The 21,627-nt window shown below is 39.5% G+C and overlaps 1 protein-coding gene across 1 annotated transcript in view; it reads left to right on the plus strand.

The window, feature by feature from the left end:
- Nucleotides 1–6,611: 6,611 nt before the first annotated feature.
- Nucleotides 6,612–21,627, plus strand: part of LOC307043986 (inactive pancreatic lipase-related protein 1-like) — a gene marked incomplete at its 3' end in the record, with an annotated part of 40,017 nt that continues 25,001 nt past the window's right edge. The window contains exons 1-6 of the mRNA XM_079688965.1: nucleotides 6,612–6,668; nucleotides 6,742–6,790; nucleotides 7,861–8,015; nucleotides 8,526–8,645; nucleotides 9,431–9,565; nucleotides 10,338–10,437. Of these exons, the coding sequence (XP_079545091.1) occupies nucleotides 6,742–6,790; nucleotides 7,861–8,015; nucleotides 8,526–8,645; nucleotides 9,431–9,565; nucleotides 10,338–10,437 (559 nt within the window). The 5' untranslated portion in view covers nucleotides 6,612–6,668. The remainder of the gene's footprint in view (nucleotides 6,669–6,741; nucleotides 6,791–7,860; nucleotides 8,016–8,525; nucleotides 8,646–9,430; nucleotides 9,566–10,337; nucleotides 10,438–21,627) is intronic.

Genomic DNA, 21,627 nt, shown 5'->3' on the forward strand with positions numbered 1-21,627 from the left:
TTAGCAGTGTGTGGAACCTTGGGTGTCCGAACATGTAACAATTACTCCCTCCTTTATCAAGGATTTTAAAACAGAAGTCATTTCATATTTCCATCTGAAAGCCCTCCTATGGTAATAAGTATGCTACAATGGAGAAATCAACACTTCAGATTGGAATACTATATTTGGCTTGGCACGAGCTCTTCCTTTAACATGATCCATACAAATACAGATGTGTCTTATAGAGTGGTTCCTAAAACTATCCTTTTAATGGTGATCAATATTGTAACAAATGAGATCACACGTGAATAAAAATCTCTAAAAGAATAATTTGTTAACATGATGAAAAGATTGAAGCATATGGTTCTACTCTGTACTCCACAACACCCACTGCTTAAAGTGAAGTGAATATTTCCATCATGTCTCCCTCAGTGTGATTTTCTCATTTTACTTTAATAGTTTCCTCTTTACTGCTATTTTTAATTTACAAATTGATTAATTCATGGTTAATAAATCTGTTTGTCTTTACGTATTTATCAAGTGAATTCAAGTTATTTAAATGTGGTCTCTTTTATGTGCGTTTGTGAATAAGTGTGTTTATGTGTAAACTCACTCATTCCCGTTTTCCTTTTCTCCTCCCCTGGTTGTCTCAAGCCGTGACCCTGACCTCCTCACTTCAAATCGACCATGCAAACTCCTCTGATTCTGTCTTCTCTTCAGTCCATCAGCTCTTGAATCCATCCGCTGTAACTCTTTTAGGCAGCCTTTGGCCCAGTTACAGCTGCAGCCCACATCATGCCACTGTTCTTGCACTGCTTTTTATATGTCATCTCCTCCTTTACAGTCTCTTCGCTGTTTATATGGAGGGCGGATTCTGCTCTCAAGTTTCACACTTTGCTCTTGCCAAATCTCGTGGCTCAGCTTGGAACTTCATGCCCGGTCTGAGGGACTGATGAGAGTATCTCTGTATGTCAGCAAGCCGTTTGGTTCTGGATGCCTCAGGTGGAGATAGTTCTGGCTGCAGTTCTGTTGTTGTCGTTTCAGCTCTGGTTCTCTGTCTGTTTGATGGAGAAGGAGGAGCCTCCTGTTGGGTTAGGTCCTTTGTCTGCTTGGAGGGACGGGGTCGTAGCCTTTCTAACTCAGAGGGGGAGTCCAGGTCTCGGGACGCATTATCTATAAGAAATCTAGCACACTGAGGTTAAATAAATCGAACCCTTTCCACTCTGTCCCTTTCTAAATCATACTATCCATCTTAGTTGTTAAATGCCATCTAAACAACACCATTAATGTCTACTAATGATATTACAAATACTCCCTCTAAAAATTGTTTCATCCATTGCTACATATTTACCCAACCTGACTCTTTCAGGAAACCATTTTCTCCTATAAATTGAAACACCTGTTTCAAGCATCACATATTTCACACACTACGAAAGAACATCTCCATATTTTCTCCAATATTTTAAATCCCACTGTTACTTAGAACAATAGTAAACCTGCAGAGCACACTAATCAGATTACAGTAATGACATTTGAATCAAGTTTAGGCCTATGTCTACTTTCCATTATACTTATTACTTTTAGTGAACATTTATTTATATTGTCTAAATCCCTTGTCTATGATGTGCAAACAGTTAGAGTATAAAAATGTGTTTTTCTCTATGTATTTACACTAAGTATTCTTGAGTTTACTCATCTCCTGGTGCTGTCGTTGTAAAAATGTTCGATTCCTTATTGTTTTGAACCAGTTTTCCAAAATCAGTTCTAACTGCCGTGCCGTTTCTGCAAATGTAGCGGTGCGGCTACACACTGTGTAAGTAGCCATGGCTCTTTCCCCACCCTCGGGTGCTATTTCCTGCTCTAACTGTCTCATGTTTGATTACTTCCCTACCTCCTTTACTGGTACCGATACATGTGTTAAATGTAGTATAGTTGTTAGGTTGGAGGCGGGAATCATAGCCATAGAAGCCCGGCTCCGCATCTTAGAAAATAACTCAGCTACAGTAAAGCCCATGTTAGCCGGTGCGGACCGGCAAAAGGTAGCTCCTCTTAGCCGTCCCCCGGCAACTCCCGAGCCGCAGGGAGACTGGGTGACTGTTCAGAAGGTGCATAACGCGAAACCCGCAGGTCCCCACCAACCCGTTCACGTATCTAACAGATATTCCCCACTCAGCGAGACACCTGCTGAGAAGCCAACTCTGGTTATTGGTAGCTCTATTATGAGACACGTGAATTTAGAGACCGAAGCCTCCACAGTCACATGCATTCCGGGGGCCAGAGCGGGCGACGTTTAGGCGCATCTTAGACTGCTGGCTAAAAATAAACGTAAATACAGTAGGATTGTTATTCACGTCGGTGGTAATGATGTTCGTTTACGCCAATCAGAAGTCACCAAACTTAATGTGGCGTCGGTGTGTAGTTATGCTAAAACAATGTCGGACACCGTAATCTTCTCTGGTCCCCTCCCCAATCTGATCAATGATGACATGTATAGCCGCATGTCATCATTTCAGCGCTGGTTGTCTTGGTGGTGCCCAGCAAACAATGTGGGCTTTGTAAATAATTGGACAGCCTTCTGGGGAAAACCTGTTCTGATTAAGAGAGACGGCATTCATCCTACTTTGGAAGGCGCAAATCTCATTTCGGCAAACATTTCAGGGCTTTGTGGACTTAATCCATGACAAACTGGAGTTGAGACCAGGAGGCAGAGTCGCAGTCTTACACGCTTCTCTGCGCTCTCTCCTGGGCAGTTATCCATAGGAATCCCGAACCCAATAAAATACCCAATATTAACGGTGTGTGTGTCTGCCCAAGGACAATTTAAGGTAAAACCTAATAGAGGTGTCATACATATTAACCTAATAAAAGTAAATGTAACAACTACTACAGTGCAACAAAGCAGGAAGATTAAATGTGGTCTCTTAAACATAAGATCTCTAGCATCTAAAGCAATATTGGTAAATGATTTAATATCAGATTATAATATTGATATATGCTGTCTCACTGAAACTTGGTTGAGACATGAATAATATGTCAGCATAAATGAGGCCACTCCACCCAGCCATATCAATACTCATATTGCCCGAGGCACGGGCCGAGGAGGTGGAGTCGCAGCAATCTTTGGCTCAAGTTTACTTATCAATACTAAACAAAAATTAAATTATACCTCCTTTGAAAGCCTCGTTTTTAGTCTTACGCATCCGACCTGGAAAACTTTGCAGCCAATCTTATTTGTTACAGTGTACCGTGCACCAGGTCCTTATCAGAATTCTTATCAGAATTCTCTGAGTTTTTATCAACTTTGGTACTTAAAACAGATAAAGTAATTATCCTATCTGTTAGTGCTATAGCCAAATTTAAGGAAGAGATTCCACCAATACTTAACTCGATAGCATGTCTGAATGTAAGGGAGGAAACTTATACAAAATGTACACCACCCCAAATTGATCATGTTGTTGATAGTGCTACAGATGCGCTGCGAATAAAATTAGACTCTGTTGCTCCTTTGAAAAAGAAGAAAATAAAACAACATAGATTAGCTCCATGGCATAATGCCGAAACCCGCAAAATAAAGCAAAAGTCGAGACAACTTGAAAGGATATGGCGTTCCACTAAACTTGAAGAATCTCGTTTAATTTGGCATATTACTCTCAATGAATATAAGAAAGCACTGCGTAAAGCGAGAGCAGCCTACTACTCTTCATTAATAGATGAGAATAAGAATAATGCAAGATTTCTTTTCAGCACTGTAGCCAGGCTGACAGAGAGCCACAGCTCGACTGAGCCTTCTATTCCCATTGCACTCAGTAGTAATGATTTTATGTGCTTTTTTAACGATAAAATTGTTACTCTTAGAAACAAAATTAATTACCTATTGCCTTTGACCAGTATAGTGTTATCAACAGCTCCCGGAAACGTAAGTTCTAATATTACACTAGGTAGTAAACTAGAATGCTTTTCAGCCATAAACCTTGAACAATTAAATTCAATGATTCTCTCTTCTAAACCATCAACGTGTATCTTAGATCCGATTCCAACTAAGCTGTTAAAATAAGTTTTTCCATTAATTAGCACTTCTTTATTAAATATTATGAATATGTCTTTATTATCAGGCTATGTTCCACAATCATTCAAAGTAGCAGTGATAAAACCGCTTCTTAAAAAGCACAACCTCGATCCAGAGGTTTTAGCCAACTATAGACCTATTTCTAATCTTCCGTTCCTCTCAAAGATTCTTGAGAAAGCAGTCGCAAAACAGCTGTGTGATTACTTAAAAAAACTATGATTTATTTGAAGATCTTCAGTCTGGCTTTAGAACACAACATAGCACGGAGACAGCTCTGGTTAAAGTCACAAATGACATTCTAATAGCCTCAGACAAGGGACTTGTCTCTATTCTTGTCTTGCTCGATCTTAGTGCTGCATTTGATACTATCGACCATGATATCCTATTGCAAAGACTAGAGCACTTAGTTGGCATACAGGGAACTGCTTTAGGCTGGTTTAGGTCCTATCTATCTGAACGCTCTCAGTTTGTACGTGTCAACGATGAATCTTCCATGCAAACCAAAGTTAGCCATGGAGTGCCACAGGGCTCAGTGCTTGGACCTATTTTGTTCACACTATATATGCTTCCGTTAGGCAATATTATAAGGAATCATTCTGTAAACTTTCATTGTTATGCGGATGATACTCAACTATATTTATCAATCAAGCCTGATGGAATTAATCATCTAAATAAAATTCAAGACTGCCTCAAGGACTTAAAAACGTGGATGACCTTAAATTTTTTGATGTTAAACACGACCAAAACTGAAGTTATTGTACTTGGCCCGAAGAATCTACGAAACAAATTATCTAAAGATATACTAACTATGGATGGCATTAATTTGGCCTCCAGTGAGACTGTAAGGAATCTTGGTGTTATATTTGATCAGGATTTATCCTTTAACACCCACATAAAATCAATTTCAAGGACTGCCTACTTCCATCTACGTAACATTGCAAAAATCAGGCATATCTTGCCTCAAAACGATGCAGAGAAACTAGTCCATGCATTTGTTACTTCAAGGCTGGATTATTGTAACTCCTTATTATCAGGGTGTACAAAGAAGTCAGTCAAGTCTCTTCAGTTGATTCAAAATGCTGCAGCTCGTGTACAAACCAGAGTTAGAAAAAAGGGACCACATTACTCCTGTTCTGGCTGCCTTACACTGGCTCCCTATAGAACACAGGATAGAATTTAAAATTCTTCTTCTCGCCTACAAAGGCCTTAATGGGCAGGCGCCATCTTACCTTAAAGAACTCATTATACCCTACTGTCCTACTAGGGCATTGCGTTCCAAGAATGCAGGGTTGTTGGTTGTTCCTCGAGTCTCTAAAAGTACAATGGGAGCCAGAGCCTTTTCTTATCAAGCTCCACTTTTGTGGAATCAGCTTCCAGTTTGTGTTCGGGCGGCAGACACCCTATCCGTTTTTAAGAGTGCGCTTAAGACCTTCCTTTTTGATAAAGCTTATAGTTAGGGCTGATTAGATTCAGCCCCTAGTTTTGCTGATATAGGCTTAGTTTGTCGGGGGACATCTTACTTCTTCCTTCTCTCTGTCTATACCTGTGTACTCTCATGTTCCGATTAACCCAGCTTCCCCAAAGGTCTTTCTTTTTGGTATCTATATACGCCGGGATCCGGAGTCATGGATGATCCTGCGGTCCTGTGTCATGGATCGCGAGTCCTGGATCTTGAGTCGTGGCTGTGGTCCTGGATCATAAGTCCTGGATGGATATCCTCGTGGATTCATCTTCCTATTATACACACATGCATTTCCAAACATTTGGACTACCTATGTTGCAAATGTATTATCTTTTCAATTTACACACGGCATCTATTGCACGTCTGTCCGTCCCGGGAGAGGGATCCCTCCTCTGTTGCTCTCCCTGAGGTTTCTCCCATTTTTCCCTTTAAACTGTGGGTTTTCTCTGGAAGTTTTTCCTTGTACGATGTGAGGGTCTAAGGACAGAGGGTGTCGTATTGTCATACTGATATTCTGTACAAACTGTCAAGTCCACTGAGACAAATGTAACATTTGTGATATTGGGCTATATAAATAAACATTGATTGATTGATTGATTAAATGTTTTATGTGAGGGACTTCGGATGGAAAGTAGCTCAAAGCTAAATCCGGCATATTTACGCTTGGCACATTTATTGTTTTAAGTGTTCATTGATGTGCATTGTCCCTACCAAATAAACGATTAAAATAAATAATTTTTTTTTGTTGTTTGTCTGTATTTGTTACTGCGCACTGGGACAGGGTTGCACTCCAAAACCTTGTTGTATATTTTTCTACAGTGACAACAAAGGCTTTTAGCGTTAACTGTATAATCGTGTGGTGTAATGTCTATGTAATGTTTATATGCTGATGATGATACTTCAGGTTTAACAGTTTATTGGGTTCCCCAGCTACCGATATAGAACAGACATGTTCCAGTCACTGAGGACATCTGCATTGGAAGAGTTCAGAGCATGAAGAACACGTGTGAAGAAAACATGTAACTGCTGACCTGTTCCTCACCTCTACATGTATGTGTGCCTCACCTGTGTGTTTCCCACTGCTGCGTGGCACACCGGCAGCTGGCTGCAGTATTTAAAGGGCTGACCAGTGGGCTCACAACGTTGTGGTCTGGACTCAAGGTAAGTACACAACATCAGCCTGTTCATCACCCTGTTCCTTTATTTAACAACTAAAAACCCTTCATGTCCACAGATGTCACACATGTGGAGTCTGCTCTTTTTCCTCATCGGAACAGCATATGGTAAATTGGATTTATCGATTTGCTTTCACTGAAATTAGATTAGTTTAGATTACTTTATTCTCAATACATAATAAAAGCAGAGTGTAAAGAAATTAAGAGGGTCTAACCAAAGTGCAAACAGTCAGTTATATACATATCTATCAGCAGTCTGTACAAAATAAATGATACAAGTAAAGGTAAAGAGATGTCAAATGTATAAATAAGAATAAATACACTGAGCGTAAATACAATATACAGCAGTATACACTGTATTTAAATGCAAAGTAAAGGAATCTTGGAGTTTGATTGGTTCAATATATAAGTGGCTCTGCACCGTGGTGTTGTTGTGTGCATGTGCTGTGTGAAGTGTTTTACTGTAGAACCATAATGGAATAACGCCTTCAGGCTTTCATGTATTTGTATTCTATGTAATGAGATTTGTCTTTTTTTAATCAAGAATAAATTCAATCAATCAAAGCTCCAACATGTCTGACAGTATCACAAACTGCAGCCTGGTCACTTCTTTATTAAAGCTATAACAGTTCAATATTCAGGCCTAAGTGTCCATGTTCCTTATTGATACAATATTAAATCAAATGCAAATACTCTAAATGTCTTAAGGATTCCTTTTACACGTTCAGCCTGACACATTTGGTGTGTTTCCCAGAGAACTGGATGCAGTCAAAATAAATCGAATCCACTTTAGACTGAACATGAAATCTAATGTATTTGTTTAATGACTTTGAATTTGTGATGTGCTATTGTTTGTGTTTTTATTTTGTGTGTCTTGTATCTTGTTTTTACTTTTTCTTGTTGTGCTTTCTTAATTTAGTTTTAATATATTTGATCGTAAAGCTATAATCTGGTAAAGTGCATAATAAACCAAAGGTATGTTTGAAACTTGTACCTTTTAAATACAAATATATTTAATGTTTCCAAGATGAAGTGTTTGTAACTTTCATCATCTGTCTTTTTCCTAAAGTTCTGTGGAAAAAGTAATTTCTGATAAAACAATGTGTCCGAGGTGTCAGGATGCATGAGGGGTTGTGGACACTCACATGTGGTCAGGTCTGTGTCCTGCGTGTCCTCAGCGGCTGAGGTCTGTTTCGATGGGCTCGGCTGCTTTGATGACCTGCCTCCGTGGGGGGGCACCACCGCTCAGAGACCATCCTCCGCCCTGCCCTGGCACCCTGAGGAGATCGGCACCCGCTTCCTCCTCTTCACCCAGAAGAACCGTTGCTACCAGGCAAGAGCAGCTTTCATTTAGTATGTTACAGTTAGGAAAGAGATGCTGTCTCTCATCCTGTGTGAGCATGGAAACACTATCTGTGGATCCTCTGTGGATCAGTGAACCAATACAGAGGGTTACCATTAGTTTGAGATATTATACTATAACAATTTCTCCATGCCCACGTAAACATTCAAATGGTTAATCAGGGCTAAAATGTCTCCTCTCCTCTAAACTGGCAGCCAATATATCCTCTTCTATAATGATGTCAACATCAGTGATGGATGAAAACACACATTATTTGGATGATATCGTTAGACGATTAAAGTGGGTTACATTCTCAAGCTTCACATCAACTTCAATCAGTTGTTTTTTTCAAAATGTTGCTGTGGACTGTCCACTTCCTGTGGATTTAAGGGATCTATATGGATACTTCAATATTGGGCAAGTGAGTATTGTGTTAATGAAGACTAAAGCTATATAAGTCTTTCAATTAGTTTACCTTTGCTTTTCTTTTGAAACTGTCAGGAGATAAAGGCTGATAAAAGCATCCAGGCGTCAGACTACAGCAGGACGAGGAAGACCCGCTTCATCCTTCCTGGGTATCTGAAGGAAGGAGACGAGGACTGGCCCCAGGAGATGTGTAAGGTGAGCAGGCCCTCCATATAAATATTATTCCAGCTTGTTAGAGTCATCATTTGCGCTTGACACTCAAATCCTCTTTGATACTTTTCCATAATACTTGTGACATAAATGATTTATTTTATTCCTTTCAACTTTTTTCTCAAAGGGATATTTCTCTCTTTTGCCCTTACATTGTGAGTCTGGTTAAACCAGATTGTTCTTGATGTACCGAATAAACCCTTCACCAAGAACAATCTGGTTTTACTTTGAGTACTTTGTGGATTATCAGTGCTGTAAATGTTTTGGGACTCAAAACATTTACAGCACTGATAATCCACAAAGTACTTTCTACCAGAGAAACAGTCCCTTTGAAAACATTCACAAACTGATCCGTGTGATAGAGTAACATGCTGTGAACTCTACACACACAATCACTTATATTGTATTTTGTTGATAACAAAAAAATAAGAAACTGATACTAACATCCAGTGGTGCACCTGGGCTGAATGCTATCATGGGGAGGGGGGGCCGCATGTGGTTAGAGAGTCCCAGCAGATGTGTGGGTTCTCAGCTAGAAGCAAAGTGAGGCCACTGAGCACATTTCTGAAAGGTTGTGTACAGCTTTATCAACTAGTGTTTGTAAATGAAGGGAATAAATACATGTAGAGTATTCCCTACATTTTCTATTAGTTCCCGGTCACTATCAGATCAACCGATTTAACTTTCTATTTAAACTACTTTAACTCACTTAGTATTCCTCTGCTTTTATTTACCTGACGCTCACACAGCTCTGCTGCTGCTGTCTCCAGGCCATGCTGACCTGGGAGAATGTGAACTGCATTGCTATGGAGTGGAAGAAAGCCGTGAGGACTCAGTACGTGCAGGCTGCCAACAACGCCAGGGTGGTGTCTGCCCAGGTGGTCTCCATGATCACCTTCCTCAAGGTAACCTCACCTCACTAACTGTGCCTAATCCTTCTGAAAGGCAGAGACATTTTGGGGCTTGGTTTAGTCCTAACCAAGGTTATAAACATCCTGGACTGCACCTTAAACAATCATTTAAATATTAATATTTGCAAATGTATTAATTGCTTTTTTTTGGTATTACACCCATATTACACTGTTATAACAGCCATATTACACATTAAAACAACCCATATTACACTATTATTACACCTTTATTATACCAATTATAAACAATTATAACACCTGTACTCTCCTTATAACACCCATAATAGACTGTTATTTCACCCTCATGCCCCCCCGTTATTACACTGGCATTACACTCATATTACACATTTATAAACCCCTATTACAGCATTACACCTCTATTACGCCCATATTATACCCATGTTACACCCAGGATATATTGTCATCACACCCTTATTAGACGAGTAAGACCAATATTTCACCCATATTACACTGTTATTACACTCTTATTACACTGTTATTATAATGTTATTACACTGATGGGTTAAGGGCTAGAGGACTATCCAGCTGAGTTCGGTAGAGACAGATTTGAGTAAAGACTTTAATAATAGTTTTACACGTCCATACATTCATCCTCATACACATATGCTAAATTGTATATGAAACATTTTCATGCTGCCTCAGCAGCTAAAAGTGTCGTCCCTATATCTAAGTTCTCAGGGACACACACACACACACATGACACACAGTGTGTACAGTATCTCTGAATTGAACACACATGTTACAGAGCCAGTACAGGCAGCAGGCTGATAAGTTCCACATCATCGGACACAGCCTCGGAGCTCACGCTGCAGGAGCCGCCGGCAGCAGGATCTCCGGCCTCGCAGGTACACACACACACACACACACACACACACACACACACACACACACACACACACACACACACACACACACACACACACACACACACATACATACACACTTAAGTCACAATTGGGGACACACATCTTTACACCCCCCCTTAGGGGACAGCACGTTCTGAAGGGGTTAGAGAGATGCTGGTAAGTAGAAAGTATTACTGGGAGTGCCAACCTTATCAAAATCACTTGAGATTTTAGTTTACAATAACTTTTGTCCAACCAGAGTTAAACCTTCAGATTGGGGACAAATCATTTAAATGTCCTTTTTGGGGACTCCAGATATACACAAATACACAAACTGATAAAAGGGACTTTTGGGTACCACACTTTCCCATTGGGGACACAAGTTATTAAATGTCATTATCAGCAGGGGTGCAGTGGGAGGCGTGTGGTGTAGTGGGTTGTGCATTGGTGTTTGGATCAGGGGGTCGCAGGTTCAAACCCCACTGCAATCAGCATGTCGTTGTGTCCCTGAGACACTTCACCCCAAACTGCACCTGTGGGGATTATCCACAGTATTGAGCATGTAAGTCGCTTTGGATAAAAGCGTTTAACGACTGACATGTAATGTAATCAGCAGCATGTATGTATTTTGTTCAGCTAATTTGAGTAAGGAGGACATGTAAAGTGGGTAAGAAATTCATCCTTTCACACTGTTCTCGAAAAGATCCTGACATGTCTAAATAAAACTGTTTAACTCTATCAAGCTAAACTGATACAGCTCAAATACATGAACATAATGTAAAAACAAAATACAACTCAAATATATTAGCAAAATGTAAAAACCACAGAGAAGATTCAAAATATGAGTGTGGACCAAGCCCTTAATAAGTAGCTCGCCAAGCAAATCCAAAATGGAGAAAATAGGCCTACACCAAAAAAAAGGAAATGTAATTAAAATTAGCTAACCTAAACGAAACCTCAATCATAGCAAACTATCTACTTACTAGTACTCTATATCTTTCTAACGCCCTTCCTTCCCCCACAATGAATATCGACCAATCACGTATTTACTTGATTTGCGGGACCAGCGTTGCAGTCGGGAAGAAATGCAATGTGGAGCAGCACCTCACAACATCATAAAGAGTTAGACCTTTCCTTCTGGCAGAATCAACACATCAGCCCCATTGAACAGCCTAGTCGTGCAGCCTATACAACACATGAGGGACAGAGTTTTACTGTGTGTGTTGCAACTTGCATATATCTTTATTGCACCTGACACACACATACGCATGGCGTAATTTCCACTGGGGAAATGTCCCACCCACTTTTCGAAATCCTGTTTGCGTCTCCCCACTTTACAAATATGTTTATTATAATTTGTTAACGTAAGCCGTCATCGCCACGGAGGAGCACACAGCCTCTGTGAGCGAGCGAGAGAGAGAGCTAGAGAGAGCACACCTTTATCTGTTTAATAGTTAAAATAAAGTAAGAAATCATTCCAATGTGTACTATTTCATTTTTATTTGTTCCGCTCATGGTACCCAAAACCCAATGTACAATAATTGCCAACAAAACATATCTCAAACAAACAAAACACACCATTGAGTGAAAAGGAGCAGGGAGAAGAAATACATCTTATATTACCTGCCCCTTTCTAAATAAAAAAAGAAATTGAAATAGATGGTCAGTCCTTCATATTTATTTTTCACAGCCAAACATAACATTACATTACATTTAGCTGATGATTTTATCCAAAGATACATAACAGTATCTTAGGATAATAAGAGAAACAAAAAAAACAAACATATTTCCCACTTGACGGTGAATGGAAAGAAACAAAACAACACAAAACAACAACAACGTTTAAAAGGGGAGTGATTAGTAAAATACGCATAAATAAAAAGAAAGACTGCTAACAAGGTAACATAAGATAAGAATAAACACATTTAAATGATTTGTTATTGGTTGTGATCAAATTCTAAAGATGTTTGGATTATTGAAAAGTATACAGCTCCCTTTCATCTGAGTGTTGAGAGCTGTATCCATAAATTCATTTTGTGCTCAAATGGCACCAGATTGATGCATTTAACTTCAACATTTAAAAACAAATCTTCCCGGGGGTGCATGCCCCGGACCCCCCAAGAGGGTGTGAGGTCCACCCCCAAATAAAGCAGTTTAAAATAATTAAATTGGGTTAAAGATAAGCATATAATAATGTTAAAATGTGCTAAATATATACACTGCAAAAAAGCAACAAAAAAAGAGGAGTAAAAGTAGCTATCGACTTGTTTTATTTTTTGAAAGTAGCTCTCATCCTACAAAAGGTTTGAGACTCCTGATCTAAATAAAACAAGTGTTTCCTTCACAACAGTCCAATACAATGATACAAATGAATTTCATACTTAATCTGACAGACATGAAAAGTAACTATCCAAAAAAAACGTAAATGTGGATATAAAAACATGTCAGTTTGTGTCATTCTTAGACTAATCATGTCCCTAGTCCCTATTCACAGTTTATTTATTACATTCAACTTTTCTTTAATCATCTGCATACAAATTGGGGTCACAGTGACCAGAGGCATCTAAAGACAATGAAGCTCAAATATGATCATAATATAAAAAACAACATACAGTTCAAAAATACATGATTATGAGTCCTGAGAACAGCCCTTTTTCATGCATTTTGTAATGTCAGGGTTTTATTTTAGAGGGAAATTGTTCAATTTGTCCTTTTTACTGTATATCACCAGGTGTAACATTTTACTATTGAATTACATGCTTGTCATTTCTTGGTTTCTTTGCCTGTTGTATAACGGGGCCCTGCCAGTGTTGGGGCAGAATCTCTGCTCCGCGCCATTCCTATATGAGCGGGTTCTCAAAAGAAGGAAAAATTCAAAGCAGCCAGGATAAGGGTTAAACAATAATCTGCTTTAATGGCAAAAACATACAAATACATCACCTAATCACGAAGCACTCTGCAGAGTACTCCGGGCTCAGGTTCTACCACCGTGTGAGACACGTCTCAGGAACGGCAAGTCAAAAACAAGAGCGCCGATCTTCAAAATGATCACAACATTTATACAAAGAGTTCACTTCTGAGCGAGCTAGACAGTGAGTTGGCAGTGTTCCATTGGTCGGTTTCCCTTCTGGGCGGGATCCCAGGTAGTAAGTCCGCAGTTGTTGATTCCATGTTGCTTCTGTGCGCGTGTGTGTGTGTGTGTGTGTTTCTGTCCCTCTGCCCTTAGGCAGATCCCCCAATCAATGATTTGGAGTCATGACAGAGGACTCTTTGACAGGACACATACTCATTCCCCCTAAACATCTTCAACACACATAAACATCGTATCATGTATCTTATCACACAACAGTCACCTGTTTTTCTTTATGAAAGCCATATTTGTAAATATCCAAACGCCATCGTCCCATGACAGTCCCCGAATCAGTCAACCAACATAAGTTAATTGTTCTTGTGGCTTAATGGCTTCCCTGAACTTCCCTTCACCCCAAAGTCAGCTTACTAGGAATGAATACATTTTATTGATAAGCTCAAAAGGACGTTTATCTCATTTACTGCTGGGTGCCCCAAGTCTCAAGGCCTGCAGGATGTGTAGGAGATAAATCATTAATTCTACCAGACTTTAACTGCCTTATATCTGAAAATGTATCTGGGAATTCCCCTGTTAATTGCAAGGACTATTGATCATTAACAGAGAGACCCTAGGGGCCTCTTCTTGGTATCTGCTAGGCAGAAGTCACTCAATGCAGAAATCAAAAGTTTAACACACATTCTATATAAGGTGACATTAAAATGAATATACCAGATTGAACTTTCCTGCCATAACACGTTACTTTAATACTTCAAATAATTCGAATAATACTTCAATTCCCCCTTTTGGTCTCGCCCCACGAGACCAACTCACATAAGACATTTGAAACACAACTACTGTCATTCTTTGCTACTGTGTCTGACCCCCTTCATTAAACCTTTGGGAACAGAACACAACTTTCAATGTCAGTGAAGGAACTATCAGAGTGCGAACCTGAGTGCCAGAAAGCAGCATCCTTGCGTGTTGTTGAATTCTCAGGGCCCTCCCCCCTCAGCGGCATACGCCAACAAGGGCAGCTGATAGGGAGGGGGAGATGCGGCCTTTCCTTCAAAGGTGGAACTGATGAATCTGATCAGAGAGAAGTAGACTCCTCTGCTGCCTCAAGAAGTCCCCCAGCCCGCTGACGCCAGCTTCCGAGTTGTCTGCTGTAGGGATGTCCGCGAGGTCCTTCTCCTCCAGTCCGCTGATGACAGCTTCCGAGTCGTCTGCTGTAGGGATGTCCTCGTTGACGATAGCCAGGTCCGTCCTGATGTGTCTGGGTCCTTCCAGGTGATTTCCTCGCCGCACACTGGCTCCAGTAGTATCAGATGTCCCCCTTTGCTCCTCGGCGGACGGCATGAGATGTCCTCTGGGTCACTCTGTAGAGGCCGGAGAACCTGGGGTTGAGCCACGTAGGCCTGATGACCTTCAGCCAGACGAACTCCGCTGTAGAGGCCTCCTGCTCCTCGGGTCCCCCTTTTGGCGTCAGGAACCTGTGTGGAGAAATCTGATACCCACCCCTCAAGTCTAGGCTCAGGGCTTCTGGGCCCTCAGGTGTTTGACCCACCACTGGTAGGCTGCTTGGAGCCTGTTGGTGGGGTGTCTTAAAACAACAGCTGTCTGTGAACAGGTTTTCTAAATTAGTTGCAGACCTCCTATCTGCCAGTGCAGCTTCAGAATCTTAATACTTGGCCTGTGTCAACAAAATAAACCCCAACATCTTTAGGTGAACTAAGTAACATATTTCAATAGCTCTGAATGTCTGACAAGCATCTGTGTTATTTTTAAATGAAATCCTTGAGATCCTATTTAAAATCTAAATATAATATGCACTGCTAATGTTTCTGGTAATGGAACACACTAATGTTATGGATTAAAAAACAACTAATTTCATGGTACTGACAAAGTGAATAATTTCCTGGTGACACTGCTTCTACCCGTCAGTGCTTAGATATTATCAAGCTGAAAAATGAATACAGAAATCCAACATACTGTCATCAAATGTCTTTCTATTATGAATTTAAATTAAATGTACATCCCCATAACGATCTAAACAGTCTATGGCTTTTACTTCTTTACCAGGCTAGTTACAAGATGTTGTCTAAATTAAATTCTATCTCATTACATTACTATGTTTTAACTTAACTGTAATATGTTCTTTCTACATTTCAAACCTCAGTTACTTTAATACCTGTTGAAATATTACAAAAAAATGTCATTATCACAGTTCACCTTCTCTGGTATTCTCATTCTGGAATTACCTCTCTCAGTAGCCCCTTGGCCACTGATTCTGCATCTGTGTTACCTGTTATAACTCAATCAATATTAGAAACATGTCAACATTTTTTAGGAAACCTCTCGTTTCCTTTGGAGCTCCAGAATAATGTGTTAGTCTAAAAACATGCTTGGTGAGTCATTGTTTTAGAATCATGCAGTTGCACTGATCACATGCAGACATACATTCACACTCACACTGTCAGTCAGGGTCAAAGGTCATTTGGTCTCAGTCTTTTTGGCCATGTCGTGCTCTGCAGAGACTTTAATATTCTACTAGCTGGAGTTGTACTAGTGACATCATTGTGTTGATGTCAACCAATGCAACAAAGTTTTTCTCGTGTTCGCAGCATCATTTTCTTCAGATGTTTAACAAACAAATTATCAATACACTTTATTAATATACCACCCCTAGGAAACACAATACCTGACAAATGTTCATGCAAGGCATTCTTAAGTGAACCTGCAGAAAACGTCCTTTTGAATTAATATTCTAAATTAAATAAATAATAATAACAATAATCCATTTTATCAATTTGTTTACCCTTAGAAGTGAACATACCTCATAATGTTACTTCAGGATGTTAAACTAAGCTTTGGCCAAATCAATCATTTTTACTGTTTCAGATCTAACTGGAGGTTGAACAAACAAAACCTTTTTTTGTTTACATCATGCAAACCACTACCACATTTTCCAATTTCAGCATCAGCCTTGTTACTCTAAAATTATGTCTTAAATAGGAATATTAGAAATGAAACAAATATTTAATCCTCAGAAATGTTCTTAACAAATGGAGAGTAATGCCATCTCTCTATCTAGTGAATAGCCAACATATTTAAAAAATGTCAGATATACAAAAATGAGCCTAAATACTTTTTTACTATCAAAGTCTAAAGCCAGACCTAAGCTGAACAGTTTTGGTAATGGACAATTTAATCTAGAAAAAAAAAAAAACTGGACTTGTGTTCTTGTTATGTGTTCTTTAAAATACATTAGTAAATACCTTGTGAAGTATTCACAATATAACTAATCCTCTCTAGGATATGAAATCCATTCATCTTTAACCAGGTACTATTTCCCTATTTATTTTTAGTTCATGATAATAATGGTATAACGTCCACACGTTTACCCATAGCTAGGTTCTATGTCAAGATCTATCATGTGTGACATAATAATCAGATGTCTTGTTTGCCAAACAAGGATATTAAACTTGAATCTTTCAGTATTCCAGACCATCATTAAACAATCAGCCTCCTTTCCTAAACACTAAGCATACGTTCTACACCACCTTCTGATAAACTCTTGCACAGTTATGCTGTAAAATCATTGCATGATTTCTTCAGAGTCTGAACAGACTGAGACCAGCCTGTCTCTTGATCTTGTTATATTGAGATCAGTCCATGATTCATTGTCCTCTTCAACTGTAGTCAGTGGCAGGGCCCCCAAAAAGCTAGAACCGGCCCTGGTCAGTGGGCTCCAAGGAAACTCTCTCTGGCACTGGGATGTCCTGAGGGGGAAGGAACCTCTGGATCAATGTGATACAATCAGCAGACACACGTTGTCCTCTGTACAGCAGAAATCCCCAAAAACTGCAGTACCTCTTCACACCACTGTTGCCTTGACAACGAGGCACAAGCAAACTGTCCATACCTCCTCAGAGATGCGTTCTTAGCACAGTTGTTCTGTTTGCAATGAGCAACATTTCACCAACACACTGATTCAGAGTACAACCCAAAGGTGGCGCACAACTATCCAATGCTGCTGTAATCACAGCAAATCAGCTACTGAGAAAAACTCAATGTAAATCTCTCCCCCAGCGGGTTACAAAATAAAACAGCTGAGTGTCTATATGGTCAGGAATGCTGAAACATGTGAATGTTAAAACCAATCAATGGTAACAGTTTTCCTATTCTTCATTACTTCAGTTAATAGGCAAAACAAAGACACCTTTCTTAACCACTATAGATTCATCTTTAATCTTCTTGCTTATTCTATTCTTTTTCAAATTGTTTATCTAAGTTGTGTGTTACAAGCATGGTTAGATTTGTAACAGAATACAAAACTAACTGTATTCAGCGCTATATATTTAAAACAAGTAATCTGACTACAGTTAATGAATATATTTTTGGAACACTTAAAGGAATTATTACAAAATGTAATCTTCATTATTACTAAAGCTGAAACCTAAATAAATCATCACGGAACATTTTTATGTCCTTATTACTTAATTGTTTCAATAAAAACTCAAAAGCATTGTGAAAACTCCCATTTTTGAGAACATCTCAACACTTTTATTCCATCTAAGCACGAATGTTTATGAAAAACTCGTCCTATTAATCCCAAACGGTCTTTAATGGTATCAATTGTGAACTTTTCTTAATATTAATTGCAAATGCAACGTTTGTTCTCTTTATAACAAAGACAGGATAGTTGCAGCTGAAACTGGTTAATAGCAATGTTCTGTTAACCTAGATAAGCCTGTTGTTCTTATATCTAGTAAATATATTCTTATTTCATGTTACTCATAAAACAATATGACATTTTCCAGAATAGTAGTAACTCTATATAACCTGTACTCTCTCTATACTTCGTCAAACCATCTGACTTTTCTCTCTCTCTTCCTCTCTGCGCCCTGCAGCTGCCGGCCCAAGGTTCTCTCATCAAAACCTCTTTTGTTCTCCAACTGTGTGAGATGGCTTTTAGCCTCGTGCAGCACCTCTATCATGCTTAAACATTAACAGATTCCCTCTGACAAACTTACAAAAACCTTCTTTTTACTTTCTACTCCTTCATCATAAACTTAAAAACACCATTGTGGTAGATCGTTTACGTTTTCAGTTTCCTATCTACTTTAAACAACCATCAACTGAGAGTAACTGTATATGATAACAACTCCTAAATAACCTTACAATATATATTTCTTCCAATGAGTTCGTTATTTCATGTCTAACAAATTCTCCTCTTTCCATGTCGTATTCTAGATGGAAAAATCCACCTATCATTTAATTTGAATAAAACCTTACCCTTAATGTACTTCATATACTCAGTAAATCTCTTTTTACTTTCCCCTAAGGTGACTGTATGTAATACAATTTTTCCTTGAAGTATAATTAAGTACAATCCTTAGTTAATGACAAATACCATGAAATTCACAATGTAATGCAACGGTATCAATCAGTTCTCAAAGACTATATTTAAATAGCAGCAAATCATTGTGTCTTATTTATTTCAATATGTCTACCACTTCAAATCACACATTGATCTGTTAATTTTCAATGTATTTCCCTCCAACTTCAGGCATTAGAGAAAAAAGCAAGCAGATACCCTCCGGGCCGCTGCTGCTCTCGAGAGGAAAAAAGGGGGGGGGGGGGGGGGGGTCTCATAGGCTCTTAACTCACGCTCCTCTCGTTCAAATTCTCCCTTCATTATGACTTCGTATCTATTCATCTGACTTACTGTCTTTGTTACCAGTAAATATTCACAGAAGAAATTCCCCGTACAGTCTATTCAGCTTTTATTGTCTGATGTTTATTCCAACAAGTTTAGCGAGCCTCTCAGCGCGCTTCAACACCGTCTTTCAACGATGTGACGCTGACATGGAGTCGTAACCCAGGCTTACAGAACTCTTTATCGTGACGTTTGGCTTTATAGATTCAACCCCCACAGAACAAAGGATTAATGAGGTCCGGTCACTTCAAAATTGCTTTTTGAAGGTTGCGTTAATCTCCTTTGGATTTACTTATAACTCAACTTCGATTCCTATGAACCTAAGAATTGTTATTCTGATTTGTTCCCGGATGGCGTCTGAAAACAGCCACTGAACATCCCCCAACGAGTCTTCAGCCGTCTCCTTTTTGCAAAAAGTACGGGGCCTTTCACCTTCGTCTTACATACCTCGTTGATTCACTTTTATGTTATATAACTTTCCTACCTATCTAAAATATGTATTTGTATATTCCACCGCAACAACTATGACACCGGAATATGTCTCTGACAACTCTAAAATTTAGTTTAGCCAATTACAGACCTTTGATAGAAACAGGCTCGTCTGCTCACCTTTCAATTGTAGGATCCTCGTTTTAGTTGTCAGAGATTATTCTAGGCCTCTTCTCCGGACCATTCGTCCGCTGGCTGCTGATTTTCCTCTCAAAAACCCTACTCATGACGTCACCACGTCGCCACGTCATCACGTCGGGGAAACACCATTTGTTGGGGCAGAATCTCTGCTCCGCGCCATTCCTATATGAGCGGGTTCTCAAAAGAAGGAAAAATTCAAAGCAGCCAGGATAAGGGTTAAACAATAATCTGCTTTAATGGCAAAAACATACAAATACATCACCTAATCACGAAGCACTCTGCAGAGTACTCCGGGCTCAGGTTCTACCACCGTGTGAGACACGTCTCAGGAACGGCAAGTCAAAAACCAGTGCGCCGATCTTCAAAATGATCACAACATTTATACACAGAGTTCACTTCTGAGCGAGCTAGACAGTGAGTTGGCTGTGTTCCATTGGTCGGTTTCCCTTCTGGGCGGGATCCCAGGTAGTAAGTCCGCAGTTGTTGATTCCATGTTGCTTCTGTGCGCGTTTGTGTGTGTGTGTGTGTGTTTCTGCCCCTCTGCCCTTAGGCAGATCCCCCAATCAATGATTTGGAGTCATGACAGAGGACTCTTTGACAGGACACATACTCATTCCCCCTAAACATCTTCAACACACACAAACATCCTATCATGTATCTTATCACACAACAGTCACCTGTTTTTCTTTATGAAAGCCATATTTGTAAATATGCAAACGCCATCGTCCCATGACAGTCCCCGCATCAGTCAACCAACATAAGTTAATTGTTCTTGTGGCTTAATGGCTTCCCTGAACTTCCCTTCACCCCAAAGTCAGCTTACTAGGAATTAATACATTTTATTGATAAGCTCAAAAGGACGTTTATCTTGTTTACTGCTGGGTGACCCAAGTCTCAAGGCCTGCAGGATGTGTAGGAGATAAATCATTAATTCTACCAGACTTGAACTGCCTTATATCTAAAAATGTATCTGGGAATTCCCCTGTTAATTGCAAGGACTATTGATAATTAACAGAGAGACCCTAGGGGCCTCTTCTTGGTATCTGCTAGGCAGAAGTCACTCAATGCAGAAATCACAAGTTTAACACACATTCTATATAAGGTGACATTAAAATGAATATACCAGATTGAACTTTCCTGCCATAACACGTTACTTTAATACTTCAAATAATTCAAATAATACTGGAATACATGTATGCAACTAATATGATGTAGGTGTGTTGGTACGGATGTGGGAGAGTGGTGTCAGCTGAGAAATGTGTGTGTGTGTGTCTGCATGTACAGTGTGTGTGTACAGAGACAACAATATACAGTAGATTTGGTTTATAGCAATTTGCAGTTTTCACCTCATATCTCTTTCTCTCTCTCTTTTTCTCTCACTCCCTCATTCCCAAACTCATACACACACTCGTACATATTAGACCTCCTTATACCTTGTATGTGTGTGAGAATGAGACAGGAGTAAGTGTGCTTTCATGGCATTTTTTTTTCTTCATTTGTGCTGTTTCATGTGTCTTTGAGGTAAACATATGTATGATCTTGACCCAGCTTGACCTCGATTTTTTGAATTAGGTCAAGATCATACATATCTTTACCTCAAAGACACATGAAACAGCACAAATGAAAAACAAAATGCTATGAGAGCACACTTACTCCTGTCTCATTCTCACACACAATCACTCACACACATACAAGGTATAAGGAGGTTTAATATCACGGATGCAAACTCATCAGGTATGAAAAAGGTGACAAGGATCCGAGCCCCCGACCC

Source organism: Notothenia rossii, assembly GCF_949606895.1.
Source record: "Notothenia rossii genome assembly, chromosome: 6".
Taxonomy (NCBI): domain Eukaryota; kingdom Metazoa; phylum Chordata; class Actinopteri; order Perciformes; family Nototheniidae; genus Notothenia; species Notothenia rossii.